Source organism: Chenopodium quinoa, unplaced genomic scaffold (genome assembly GCF_001683475.1).
Source record: "Chenopodium quinoa cultivar QQ74 unplaced genomic scaffold, ASM168347v1, whole genome shotgun sequence".
NCBI classification, from domain to species: domain Eukaryota; kingdom Viridiplantae; phylum Streptophyta; class Magnoliopsida; order Caryophyllales; family Amaranthaceae; genus Chenopodium; species Chenopodium quinoa.
The window spans coordinates 2,437,279-2,452,141 of record NW_018743196.1 but is presented as its reverse complement, the minus strand read 5'-3'; the positions used below and the strand labels follow the sequence as shown (position 1 = coordinate 2,452,141).

General features: G+C 39.2%; 1 protein-coding gene across 1 annotated transcript; it reads right to left on the bottom strand.

The window, feature by feature from the left end:
* Window positions 1-1,007: 1,007 nt before the first annotated feature.
* LOC110733146 (amino acid transporter AVT1I-like) lies at window positions 1,008-3,567 on the bottom strand. The gene is made up of 4 exons (XM_021913169.1): window positions 3,432-3,567; window positions 3,064-3,196; window positions 2,172-2,779; window positions 1,008-1,766 (listed from the first exon to the last, which is right to left on the bottom strand). The coding sequence occupies exons 2-4, from the start codon at window positions 3,158-3,160 to the stop codon at window positions 1,236-1,238; spliced, it is 1,236 nt and encodes a 411-aa protein (XP_021768861.1). The 5' UTR covers window positions 3,161-3,196; window positions 3,432-3,567; the 3' UTR covers window positions 1,008-1,235.
* Between the last annotated feature and the right edge of the window lie 11,296 nt (window positions 3,568-14,863).

Sequence of the window (14,863 nt, the reverse complement as noted above, 5' to 3'; positions counted from 1 at the left end):
TGCAAGCTCATCATACTCCATGATGTTTGAGAGGGGAATTGATTCACCCACCACCACAAAGGCAAGGAGAATTAAACTAGCACACAACTTGTTATTCATATTCAATTGATTATATTTCAACTAAACTTGGATTTTTATTTGATTTATTGTGTCCTAAAAAAAGAGCTTAGGGCCTTATTTTAAAGCCATGCACAGTATAGTGCAAGCCAATATCTATTTCAACTTTTCAAGTGTGTGATTGAAAATACTTAAAAATAAATATTAGACACAAAAATAAAAACGTGAGTAATAGTAGTACGTATTAATTGCCAAGATAATATGCAAGTTGGTTGAGATGGTAATTGTGCCACTCATACCTTAGCTAGATGGTATACGTGAGTCGGTAGCTAGTACATACATACTAGTTTATTGCCAATATATTAATTGTGTGTTGCTCTAGTATTTCCTTATCGCAAGCAAGGGTGGATCCAGAACTTAATTATAGAACGGGCCAAAGTTATAAAGTATTTCAATTAATAAAGACATAAAGAAATATGAGTATAAGAAATTCACACAAAAAATAAAAAAAGAAATGTGCAAACAAGGGAAATTGAACCCTTAACCTTTCCACATCTATACATCAAGTAACTAACCAACTACAAAACTTATATATTTTACACAAGATTTTTTATTTATATGTATCAAAATCTGGGCATAGGGGGGCGAAGGCTCGGGTACCCCCTAGATCCGCCTATGATCGCAAGTCGGTAGAGATATACGGCAGTTATTGTGCCGCTCATATCTTAAATTAGCTAGCTAGAGGTAGTAGAGATTATGTTGAGATGAGAGTGTGGTTAGTAGAAGTGCCACATTGTGCTTGTAATTTAATGCTAGCTGTGTTGCTAGATTTACGTAGCAAGCTAAGGATATGATAATAATTGTGTCGTCTTATCTACTTACAACTAAGCAAATTTATTTCTAAAATTTTAGCCTTGAAATTGGCTTCGTATATTCAGTATTTGCCTAGATGAATCCGCTTAATTTATTTCTAAAAATTCAATTATTTCTTTCAACCTTTCTAAATTTCATTTCCTAATTGACTCAAGGGTAATGATATATGTAACCCTTAGTACTATATATAAATTACTTTCATTGTAACACTAATTAAATTACAAGTATAAAGTATCATGATGCTATGATGAAACTTCAATGAAACCAAACATTGCCTATATTTTTCCTAGGATATGTACTAAAACCTAGTGACTATGATGTTTAATGGCTTCCTTAATTATACTCCGCAATGATGTATAAGTACCAAGTGCTACAATCACTAAACTTAGAAGTATAAGTAGCATGATGAACATATGCTCGATCGATCTCCCACTTTTTTTCGAAATCTTCAAGTAGCATAAGCATGGAATTGTGATTGAAGCTGTCGCGCTTAGTAAGGCTCCAACTAGTGACATGAGACTTCCAAAGAAAGGAATGGTAACAGCTACAACAACTTGTGTAGCAACCAAAATAGTTCTCAATAAAATTTTGAACCCCTTGTTCTTTTGATATTTTGGGAACCAACTTTCAGTTGTAGCTGCAACAGGCTCCATCATCAATGCATATTTTGATAACGGACTAATCCATGCTGTATATATCGCGATTTTTGAACTTATTGTATGTGTTGGAAGGTTCAATGTTATTTGTGATTGTAATGCTGAACCAAACATTAGATAACCAAGTATTGCCATTGAAGTGTAACATATAGTAGCACATGCGAATCCAATGATTAAGACCTAACACAAATGTTAAACAACATGATTAGCACATTTATACAAAATTTATTTGCATCTTGAATTATATAAATATTAGTACTTCCTCCAATTTTTATTTGTTGCAACGTTTTGAATTATTTCATGCTTTCAATTACATGTCTTCAACCATTAATATTAATTTTTGTAAAAAAAAAAAGTACATTAATTTTTTTTCCCATAATATACAATTTAATTATGAGATTATATGTTGTGGAAAATGTAACATGATCTCATATTACATGATTATGTTTGTTTTTTTGTGTGAAATAAAAATCACTAAAAAATTGTCAAGGTGGAGTATTATTGTATGTCTAACCATTAATTTCTTAATAACAAAAAATTAAGAAATTAAAAAAGGTTAAAATAAAATAACTTAGGAACATGTACCTTAGAGAAATGGTGTTTCTTTTTCATGGAAGTGTATAGGGTCGGAAAAACAGGATTAGCACTATAAGAGAACATGTACAAGCTCATAGCCATTGGAACGCCTTTCCAATTTAGGAGTTCACCTTTGTTGTGAAACCCGACGCCATCGAAAACTCCAACTGATAAGACTGATCCAAGAATCAAAAGAGCAGATACAACACCGGTAGCAGAAATGTACGCAAGAATGCTTAGATTGTCTAGCCAAACCGTTGGAAGAAGGGCTACCGCGATTATGATCACAAAACTTTGTTTTCCACCAATACTAATCCCTTTCATATGAATATTCATATTAGGGAAAAGATTGTGTAGATTATCTCCTTCTAAGATTAAGTAACCTGTTAGGACTAAATAAAGGTCTACATATAGAACAATTGATACAATTGTTTTTCCGAGTTTTCCAAATGCTGCCTCTCCGATATCAGCGTATGTTTTGATCTTAGGATTCGCGTCCATACATCGTTTTGTTAATACACCTGCATAGCCTGCTGCGCCGGAGATGGCTAGTAGTAAGATTAAGCTCAACCAACCTCCTGATGCTAGGGCATATGGCATTGACAATAGTCCCACTCCTACAATATATATAGAATGAACTCATCATAAGAACAACGTTTATTAGCATAGGATAAACGTAAAATAATGCAAAAAATTCGTCCACAAACAAAGCTCAAGAGTTTTCTTACTAAAACCAATCAGTAATAGTAAGATATTTACAAGTGGGATTACAATGGGTTTTAACATAGCAGAACATAGCTATGACCTTAGGAAATAAGACCAAATTAATTTGGAGTATGTGAATATAAACAATGTTGTTGTATATATGATGATAAATTGTATGAGAGTTAAATTAAATTACCTATAATTGCATTGAGGCCATTGAATAACGTCTTAAAGAATGAGGTGTTGCCATCACTTGAAGAATTGTTGTTTGCCTCTTGATCTATCTGATCCATTGTATTCTTGGAATCTTGGTACTTTGTTTATCTTATCTTAGATAGAGAAGAAAAAACATTGATATCAAACAACTAAAATATTGCGAATTTAAAATATAATTATATTTAGACTCTAACAATTATTTCCGTCTTGAGTTTAGCTAAATTGTTACATCATTGTTGGTTCAAATAATTACACTGTCAACATGACAATTGAATTTAGACGAACATAATATAATAGGTTTCGACCATGTAAATTTTTTACAATTAACAAAGAGAAGAAAGAGCTTACCAAAGTAGCTAGGTATGAAGTAGAAGATAGCAGATAATCAAGCTAAGCTTTAATTTGTGTTGAATGATGATGTATAAGATTGAATGTTTGGATGAAATGATATTGAAAGAGTAGGAAACCAATTATATATATAACTTCAATTATAATATTATCAACTCTTAAATCTAAATCAAAGATAATTCGGGTTTGTACTAACATTTTTAAAGGAAAATACATAGATATATATTTATATTTATAACATTTTAGTACCTGGCAAATATTTCATCACTGAGATTCAAGATCGACGACTAATATACTTAGTTGAAGTTGACCAAATTTGTATGGAAATTCTTAATTTTATATTGAAGAGGTTTATTTTTTACACTTTATTACAGTATAATTTTGTAATCAAGGACTTAGAGATAGACGTGGCAAAATAATGTTGATAATTTCTTAATTAAGTACTTTAGTACTCTATTAAATAATTGCTCGATCAAATTAAATTAGTGGCTGGGTTGTATAATAGTTGTCCCAAAGACAAACGTAGGACTATTTATTAAAAATACATAAATTGGACTGTCATGTGATTAGATTCCGCATTTTACATAGCAAGAAAATAACAATTGGTATTCAATTTTGTATGTCTATGTTTGATTTAGCTATCAATTATTATTGAGAGTTTGAGAAAAAGTAGTAATTTTCGTCTTTATTATAGTTATTTTTTATATAATGTGGCCTAGCCATTCCATATTGTATAACGTATATGTGTGAAAGCATTTAGTCCTAGGTCAAGATAAAAACAATCTGTCTATAATATAGTGGCTGATTTTGTAGCATTTAGAGTCAAAGGATAACCACATTTGACATTGTTAGTTGCATATTATTCCTTTATACCACTTGATATTCCTTAATTTATAAAATAATTTTATTTAAATTGCAGCTTAAACAAAATTAATGGACTAATTCTCACTTCAAAAAATGAAGGTCTCTACATGTATTTGTACTCGTATAATTGAAAGTACACTTTAATATGAAGTATAAACTACTACCAAAAAAATTTAAATAAAACGCACTTTACTATTTTTTTTTTTTTTTTTTTTGAAAAGCAAAAACTATATATGTATATATCATAATTTGGTACATACATAACGTACTTTCAATTCTTTTGTTCAAGAACTAATTAATTCGCTTCTACAAACCCTGAGTCTCATGTCCTACACAATCTGAATAATGATAAATAGATCGGAATTAGCAATCATATTAGGACAATACACAAACATGGTAGATAATAAAATACATATATACTACGATACGGATGATAATATACACCCATATGTATAATAAAAATTACCCATTCAATTCTCACCGTCAATATCCTCTCAAGCACCTCATCAATTACGCAATAATAAAACATGTTGCAACGTACGACAGGCAAGCATGCATATGCTTGTCCAACTCCAATCATGTATGGCTGCACATGCATGGCACATGGGAACTTCCCCATGCATTTAGCTGCTCCTTCTTTAGGCCAAGATCTTTCGTATAGAATAGTATGATATACTATACTCAATAATAATGCTCCTCCAAAATTATGTTATATGAAACTGCTGCAAACATTAATTAAATAGAGTACATAATTAATAGGTCGGTAATGACTTAATTAGCGCGTTAATTTAACATATCTTTATGACATAACTATATGAGATAATAATACTTTTGTAATATTGTGTATATTCATCATATCCATACCTGAATTAGAATCTAACCATTTAGAAATGAGCTCCAAATCTAGATTAGCTAGTCCAAACGGTGAACCAAACGGAATATTTAAATCATACCTGTTTCGGGGTTTTCTGATGTCCTGCGGGAGAGTTACAATTCCGAGACTGGATCCGTGCGCCTGTACCTGCAAAACAAATGGAGACTCCTTGTGGTAGGAGCTCCGCCTCCGACGATCAAGTTAGTACTTGTTTGAGGAGTGATAAATGCGGAAAGTAAAGGTGGGAGATCTGGTTCCTCTAGGGGAGGAGTGATCAATGTGTTTAGACTTCTCTAGGTGAGAGTCATCAATTGCTGAATCCCCTTTAATGAGGATTAATTAAGTATTTATAGTCTTGAGAAGCGTGCCAATCCTAGGTTTAGGTTAACCAGGGCAAATTGGGCTTCTCTCGGACTTTGGGCCTTGGTGGCCATTTTTGCCTATTTAGCATATGGGAGGCCACGTGGCGTGGCCTGATTAGTCCATGTTGGACCTCTTAGGGTGACAAGTGGTGGACGTTGATTGGCCCACGTGGTGGACACGTGGCAGGTCCGGATTGGTCCATTTGTCATGGGTAATTTTACCCTAAACATTTGCCCCTCGGAAGGAGTTATTTCTCTTTCCAGGAGGGATTGCTCCTTTCGAAAGTTAGACCCTCGAAGCTTTGCTAGGTCGACATCTTGTCTAGTTCTAATGGGAGATGGACTTGATTAACTTAGAAAATTTTGATACCTTGGGCGGTATGACATTTTCAAAGTTAATCAATCATAATAATGATTGCCGCCGAACTAGACAGATGCCGATTCTTTGCCCTACTATGCAGATAGCCCCTGATCAGGTGGACTGTCAACTATTGCACAAGGGGTAAGCGTTTTAGCATTATTCGGCCATTGGCCTCTTTTGATTCAATATACTAAGTTCGGTACTTAGTTTATTTCGTTGGGGGATGGCTGGTCGTCTGCTTTGGTGGCTGCATAGAAGCAGGCGTCAGACAGGACGTCCAACCAAAGTAGCTACGTCTGTTGGGTTACAGACGGAAGCTTTAAGTATAGCCAACCTAGTAAGAATAGTGGTCGAGTACCTCTATTTACCAAAAAAACAGGCGGACTCCTCATACCTTTTAGGTTCCGTACTAAGGAGGGCGACTGGTTAACCTTGCGGTTAGTCAATCACTGCCTATTTTGTTTGAGTGGTAGGGAAACCAGGCGGCGGGGGCCGGATAGTCCCCTTGATTCGCCAAGTTTTTCTTGGCTATTAACTCAAAGGTTGTTAACCTAGCAGGAGTAGTGGTTGAGAGCCCCTGTTTGCTAAAAACAGGCGGGCGACTCATACCTTTTAGGCTCCATACTAAGTTTGAGAGAGTGACTATGAGTTAACATGGGAGTTACTCAGTCTCCGCACTCTCTAGCTTGAGTAGTAGAGGTACCAGGCGGCGGAGGCCGGCTGATCCCCTTGATTCGCCAATGTTTGTTGGCTATTAACCCAAGGAGTGGTTACCTAGTAGGAATAGGGGTTTGAGTGCCCCTGTTTGCCAAAAATCAGGCGGTCTACTCAAACCTTTTAGGTTCCATACCAAGTTTGAGGGAGTGCCTATGAGTTGACTTTGGTGTTACTCAGTCGCCGTCACTCCTGCTTGAGTAGTAAAGGTACCAGGCGGCGGAGGCCGGCTGAACCTTTTGATTCGCCAATGTTTGTTGGCTATTAACTCAAGAGGTACCCCCTGCATTTATCCCAAGTAATACAGGCGGTCATCTGACTCAGATGTCAACTGCTACCACTGGTTTGGTTAGTGATAGAGTTATCCTTGTCTCAAAAATGGCTACGTGGTTTCCCTTGGGGACAGTCGTATAGGTGCCGTGTAATTAGTTTATAGAGCAATGTTCCACCCAAAAGGGAGCTACTCTCTGCGACGAATTTCATCCGGAGGGATGCCGCCGGACGCCTGCTATGATGTTGGGACAGGTCGTATTAGTTTAAAGATTGGATCAGTTGGCTTGGCGCCTGGACTGATCATTCGGCTTGTGGCCTTGGTTAGTTCTTGGTGAACGTAGGTGCTAAGTAAGAGGAGGGTAGCCGCCTGTTTAGGCACAGGGTCGGCCAGGCCCTAATCTTTTTTAGCTAAGTATAAGGGGGTGGTTGTCTGTTTTGGAAACAGTCGTCCCTCTTCTATGGAGAGTGGCCGACTGTATGTCCAGACGGCATGCCCCTCTGGTGGAGTAAAATAACCAATGGAGAGTAGCCGACCATAAAGGTACAGGCGGCATGCCCCTTTGAAGATAAAAAGTAAAATACTCAATGGAGAGTAGCCGACTGTAAAGGCACAGGCGGCATGCCCCTCTGTAGATAAGAGTAAAATACTCAATGGAGAGTAGCCAACTGTAAAGGTACAAGTGGCATGCCCCTTTGAATCAGTATCAAGTATTGATATCATTTCAAGTGTTAGAGCAGATGGATCACCTAGTTCCCTTCCATAAAGGATGGATGGTGTTATTAATGAGAGTCGGCTGCTTTCATAGCTACGAGACTTCATTGTATAGGGGGTCGGCTACTATTCATGCCGCCTCTCTTGCTTGATAGATTGTCACACAAATAAGTGGAGGACGGTCTTCATTAAGGTGCCGCCTAAACAGAAGGGAGACGGTCTTCAATAGGGTGCCGCCTAAACAGCCGGTTTTACTAACCTTAGGCAATTTTTTCCTTTTTTTTTTTTACTTGCAATCATAATAATGATAATGTGCTTATGGTGACAACTCACACATAAGATGAGACTTCCTGAATAATCATGCGGCAGGTTTTATACGATATGCAAGGCGCCAAGCCCCACACATGCTTGCAATGAACAAGCAATCGACTACTCTTTGGGTTTTGAGGCCGGCTGCTTGAGCTACGACGCTTTACATGCCGCCTGCTCAAGCTTCACATCCGGCCAAGCATGGTGTCGGTCTCCTTTGGTGGTTGATTAAGAGCTGGCTCTCTCATAGCACCAAGATACGAGGGGGTGTTTTCAATAATCATTTGGCATGCCGCCTGTTGTATGATGTCGATGGCCGAGCCACTTGTATATAGCTTGCATATTCACAGGTGGCTTATTATGCCGCTTGTGTTTCTAATTCATCTTCAGTTTTCTACTCAGCAAGGAGTCTATCAAACATACGGCTTTCGCCCCTTGCTTGTGCTACTGCCGGATGCTTTAATCATAGGTGCCCATGCTCCACCTTGTACTTTGTCAATGATTTCAAAGGTCGGTTGGTTCTGCCGTGATGTGCTGGTTGGAGTTTGAGCTGCCGCATGCTAGCCTATTTGTGAGGACCAATGAAGGTGCCATCGAAGTGCCGGCTACCCAAGCTGAAGCGTCCACGAGAAGTTGCTAGATTTTATTGCGCATCTGTTCACTAAAATAAGAGCAATAAAGGTTCTGACTTAGCAAGAAATTGTCGGTTGTTTTCATGATGATTTGCTTGATGATCTCGGCCATCCATGCTTATTATGGCTTGTCTAACAAAATACGAAGGTTGCTCTGTTTTTCTCATATCCAACCAATAAGGGCTGCCCACTTTAGTTAACCACTGACTTTTAAGTGAGCATGTGCCACTTGCTTTGTAACATTGCTAGCTCCATTGCCGGTTAGTGGCTTTCTTGCTTTCCTTGCTTAGCCAAGTTCGAAGGTTAACCACCTTACCGCCTGTTTACATGTGAACAAAGGTGTCGTTTAATCATGACTTTGTTCATTGCATCACAATACAATAAGCCATAATGTAAATGCCGGCTGAAGCTAGGTGACTAGCGCATGATGCCGGTTGCATGCTATTTACGTGCTTGGCATTATTTAGACAAAAATGATCATAAGACTCGGCCCCTATTTAAAAAGTATGAAGACCCACTTTTGCTCATGCCCTTTCAACCAAGTGTCGGTTGTTTAAGGTGAGTCTAGCTGGGACTGGGCTTGAGTCTTGAAGAGCACTTGTGGCCGCCTGTTTTCATTAACAAGGGTGGCCGACTATTTGATTTTATTGAGCGTCTGAGCACAGAATGCCGGCTGAAATAAGAGCAATGAGGATTCCCTAACTTAGCAAGTTGAGTTATATACTCTTGGGCTCATAAATTTGGCTTGGATGATCACTTCATGCGGCTCTTCAATCACATGGATACACACTTGGTTGGACGAATGGATAGCTTAGCATCTACTTGGCATGTACTCGTACCCAGCATCAACGTCAAATCTCAGCATGATATTTGAACTTAGCACGATAATTGTGTTTCATGTGCCGCATGTTTTACTATGGCTAGCTTCTTTGGTTGCAAGTGCCCCCTGCTAGCTTGAGCTACGACACCTAGATGCCGCCTGCTCTCGAATGCTTCGACCATCTGAACTCAGCCAAGCCGGATGTGTTTTAGAGCCGCCTCCTTGCTGTGTTGCTAGGACTAGGCCGGCTGTCTATAGACAAACAAGGGACTTGCTGTTGCGTGCATACACATGGTGGTTGTTTCTTTACAAACAATAGCAATGTGTCGTTTGATTCTTGATGTTTACCCATGATACTATGAAATTTCAAAAGGCACTCATTTTGAGCTTACATGGTGCTTTGGTAAGGATGCCGAGCTGCTCTTCTCAATGGAGCTAACTTTACAAATTTTATTCGGCCACATGATGCCGTATGATCATCTTGCCGCTTGTTTTAATTATGTTTTGATCGTGTTGGGCATTATTTAGACCAAAGTGATTCAAGACTCGGCCCTCATTATAAAACATGAAGAGCCATATCACCTCACGCATTGCTTGATGCGTTCGCTGTGGATGCCGCCTGCTTTCATGAAAGACAAGTGGTTTGTTGGATTTACTTGATGGCTAAACAGCCGGTTTCAATGCTTCCCATACATAAATACAGCTGCCTAGCTGCCTATTTTTTACATACACACGAACTCATTCGTCTCGGCCTTTTGAGTTGCTTGTTCTTGAAGTGATCAATCCGGCTGTTTGGTGGCTCGGATTGGGCTGGCTGTTTAGGTGTCGCCTACATTAGCATGGCTAGCTGATTTGTCATGCTTCGTGGCTAGGACTAGGCCGGCTGTCATTTGGCCGCCTGCTTCCTTGGGCGAGACGCCAATGCCCAGCTTTCACAATAAGAGACTAGCACATGAACAAGTTAAAGCATTCACTCTCATGGCCAATTATATTACTACGAGCCAAGCGCTACTCCTCTCGGCAGGCCGAGAGATTTTTATATGTGCGAGTATTTTGGCTGTTTTCTTTTGGAAGAACAAGCTGGAACCAAACTCATTTGTATCAAGTATACTTGGCATTATATTTTGAGCAAAAACCTTGCGACTGTACCTTGATAAAACATCATATAGAGTCGGCTGTTTATGCGAGAATGAGGGCTGCTCTTATGGTTGCCGCCTAAAAGCTCAAAGGCTCGACGTCGGCATGCCACTACTGCACTCACAGTCGGGCCTTTATCAAAGGAAAAACAGCAGGCTTCCTAGACATGTAGAACAACCGATCGAGGAAGCTGTTCGTGACAAGCATCATGGGAGCCGGCTATGTATATAGCGATGTGGGCTGGTAGTTATGACACTACTTATGACAATTGATAATATCAAATGCTAAGATTAACTTTGTAGCAGGTTGCCACCTAAGGCTCTTAGGTGGAGCTTTGCCATACAAAATCAGTAAGTTAGGCGCATGTGGTCGTATGATAATGATTTGATAATAATGAAATTTTTTTTTTTACCATCATAATAATGATATGATAATAATAAATAGCTTACAAGCTTGACTGTCAGACTCTTTGCATTCGGCCGTATGACGCCTGTAGTAGTTGGCCGCCTGGCCGGATGCTCGGAGGCTGGTATATTGCCGGTTGTACCCAGTAGTTTCATGCGAGGCGCATGTAACTTCAACTGGGAGTTGTTTGATCTGGCCGACTGTTCCTTTGGTGGAGCAGTCGCCTTTTTATTGACAAGCTCTTGGATCTTTCCCTTGAAAGTACTCATGAGAGTCATGAGTTCTGTCCTAGTAATAGGAGCAGATCCTTCGGCCGCCTGCTGAGTCTCAGGCGGTGGGCCGGCTGGCCGACTGGGACCAGCCTCTCGTTCCCTCCTTTCGGTAGGACGGGTGCGCCGGGCCCTTAGGGTCCCGTCTGAAGCTGTGTGAGCTTCAACTTTAAATTCTTCCTCAGTATCATGGTCCGACTGAACTTGAGGGTCATCTAGGGGACGCCTCTCTTCAGGAGTCGGTACAGACGTGGATGCCATCTCAGAAGTACTCTCCCCACAGACGGTGCCAAAATGTTTCGGGGTTTTCTGATGTCCTGCGGGAGAGTTGCAATTCCGAGACTGGATCCGTGCGCCTGTACCTGCAAAACAAACAGAGACTCCTTGTGGTAGGAGCTCCGCCTCCGACGATCAAGTTAGTACTTGTTTGAGGAGTGATAAATGCGGAAAGTAAAGGTGGGAGATCTGGTTCCTCTAGGGGAGGAGTGATCAATGTGTTTAGACTTCTCTAGGTGAGAGTCATCAATTGCTGAATCCCCTTTAATGAGGATTAATTAAGTATTTATAGTCTTGAGAAGCGTGCCAATCCTAGGTTTAGGTTAACCAGGGCAAATTGGGCTTCTCTCGGACTTTGGGCCTTGGTGGCCATTTTTGCCTATTTAGCATATGGGAGGCCACGTGGCGTGGCCTGATTAGTCCATGTTGGACCTCTTAGGGTGACAAGTGGTGGACGCTGATTGGCCCACGTGGTTGACACGTGGCAGGTCCGGATTGGTCCATTTGTCATGGGTAATTTTACCCTAAACAATACCAATGTTTGAAACAGATGTTGTCGCCATCTTATAGTTAAATTAAAGTAACGGAAATAGTGTAGAAATTCAAAGTGATAGTCTAATAGAACGTTAACCATAAATAACCTAAGAAAACAATTGCAATGAATACACATAGTAACAAATCTTCCATGCTCAACTCTGCTAAGCTCTGTAATGTACTCTGTTCTGCTCTGCTGAAATCTGCTCTGTAAATCTTTGTTCTGCTCTTCCTAGAAGCTCAAAAGAACATGGTCTGATCTAAATTTTCTTCACCTTAAAATAATAATAATTTGTAAAATAAGTTCAGTTCAATAGAACTAATTTTTAATAAGGTAATAAGAATATAGCTGAAGAGCAATTAACTTCTAAGTTTTCAGAGAGTGGGAGATAGTTCAAGTGGTTAGAGCTACCCTCTCGTTTCTAAGAGATGTTGGGGTCGATTCTCATTACTAACTAAATAGTGTTTAAAAAAAAATCTAAGTTTCAATATTGAAACTAGTATAGAGCCCATGAATTAAGGTCAATCAGCCCAAATAGTGTTTAAAAAAAATTAATCATCCCAAATGCTAAGATTGCTAACTAAATCAGGCCTGTTAGTGGAATGGGCCTCTTAAAACAAGCAAATTATATAGGCCTCTACAATATTTCAGCCCAAAGGCTACCAATGCAACCCAAGGTATGGTAAGATTAATCTAATTAATTATCAATCAACCAAAGATTTGCACTAACAGAGAGAAGATCAACCATCAACTAACGTCATTTGGTTATCCCATTTTACATGAAAACCTTTATTACTCCTTATCTCAACTTCACTATGGATCAAACTTGATTGCATAACACTTATTAGATCTAATTTTTCTCAAAATTAGTTTTAAGTAACATGAGGTGTTGTTATCTTTATAGTTAAGATTGAGGGTCTGTGAACGATAAGTTATATAATCAAATCCCCCGACACCCTTTGTGACTCATTCTATAGTCCTTTTGACTCCAAAAAAAAGGGTGACATATGAAATACTTCCTTCGTTTTTTTAGTTGACACCGTTTGGCTTTTACATTATGCACACAATACGCTTTGACACGCTTTTGTAGTTTTTCGATACGATAAAACTAGAGTTGTCAAAAGTTCACCCAACTCGAAATACCGACTCAAACCCAATTATTAACCGACTCATCTGAACCCGAAAAAATGGTGACCTAAACCCGACCTGACCCAACCTGAAACCAATCCTACACCAGAGTTGACCCGAGTCTGTAAGACCTGAACCAGAACTGACCTGGAGATGACCCGACCCGAATGTAACCCGTAAATTATTGACCTGAACTAATCCCGATTTGAACTAAAATTGAACCAAACCCTTTTTAACCCGTCAAAACCCGAATTTAACTCGACTTGTTACTAACCTGGCTTGAAGTTAACCCGACCCGAATTTAACCCAATCTGTTACAAACCCAACCCGAAATCAACCCGACTTGTTATTGACTTGACCCGAATTTTACCAGACCTAATACTAACCCGACCCAAAAATTCAACCCGATCTGTTACTAACCCGACTCGAAATCAACACGACTTGTTATTGACCCGACCTAAATTCAACCCAAATTGTTCCTGACCCAATTTCAAATCACCTTAAATTCAATTTAGACCACATTATTATTGTTGATCAAAGCATTTTGTCTAGGGAGACCAAGTCGGTACAGGCCAGCAAAAGAAATGAGCATCATCCTCAAATTTAAGAGTTAAATATAGTATATATTTATTGTATGGTCAAAGGAGATAATTATCTTCCTAAATTATAGACTATAGTTCCCTAATATATTGTCATATATATTATACTCAAAGGAAATAATTAGCTTGATAAAAATGATAATTATCAATTTATATTTAGTTGAACCCGAATATGACCTCAGTTGGAAATGACCCGACCTGATTGTAACCTGCAAGTTATTGATTTGAACATAACTCGACTTGAATCCGAGAATGACCCGACTTGAAAATGACTCAACCTGATTATAACCCGCAAATTATTGACTTGAACCGAACCCGACTTGAACCCGAGAATGACCCGACTTGAAAATGACCCGACCAGATTATAACCCGCAAAATATTGACTTGAACTGAACCCGAGAATGACCCGAATTGAAAATGACCTGACCTGATTATAACCCGCAAATTATTGACTTGAACCGAACCCGACTTGAACCTGAGAATGACCCGACTTGAAAATGACCCGACCTGATTATAACCCACAAATTATTGACTTGCACCAAACCCGACTAAAACCCGAGGATGACCCGACCTGATTATAACCCGCAAATTATTGACTTGAACCGAACTCGACTCGAACCCGAGAATTACCCTAACCCGATTTAACCCGTGAAAACCCGAATTAAACCTGACCTATTACTCACCCGATCCGAATGTAACCCAACCATTTAATAACTCGGCCCAAACCCGATAAAAAGTATGTCTCGACGTTACCCGACTAAAGCATGACACAACCCAAACCCGGCCCGCATAGATTATGGAATTAATCCGAATTGACCCGACCTGCATAGGTTATGGAATTAATCTGAATTGACCCGACCCGAGTTGACCCGACCAATTCTTACCGACCCAAACCCGACCCGTTTACCTGAATTGACAGCTCTACCCGAAACCTCCAAAATGTCTCAAAAGACGTGGATATTAGTCTTCAATTTTGGAATTTTTTGACTTTTTTTTCACCCGGAAATAAAAATTTTCGAAATATTTACCATGATCCCTAATACCCTCCGGGAGTCCAATTGACTGGGTGGAACCATTCAATCTGCCTTTAAACGACCAATTTACCAGTTTACAACTTGCACCGATTTCATTAACTCAAGCCTACCACGAACATTTATGACAA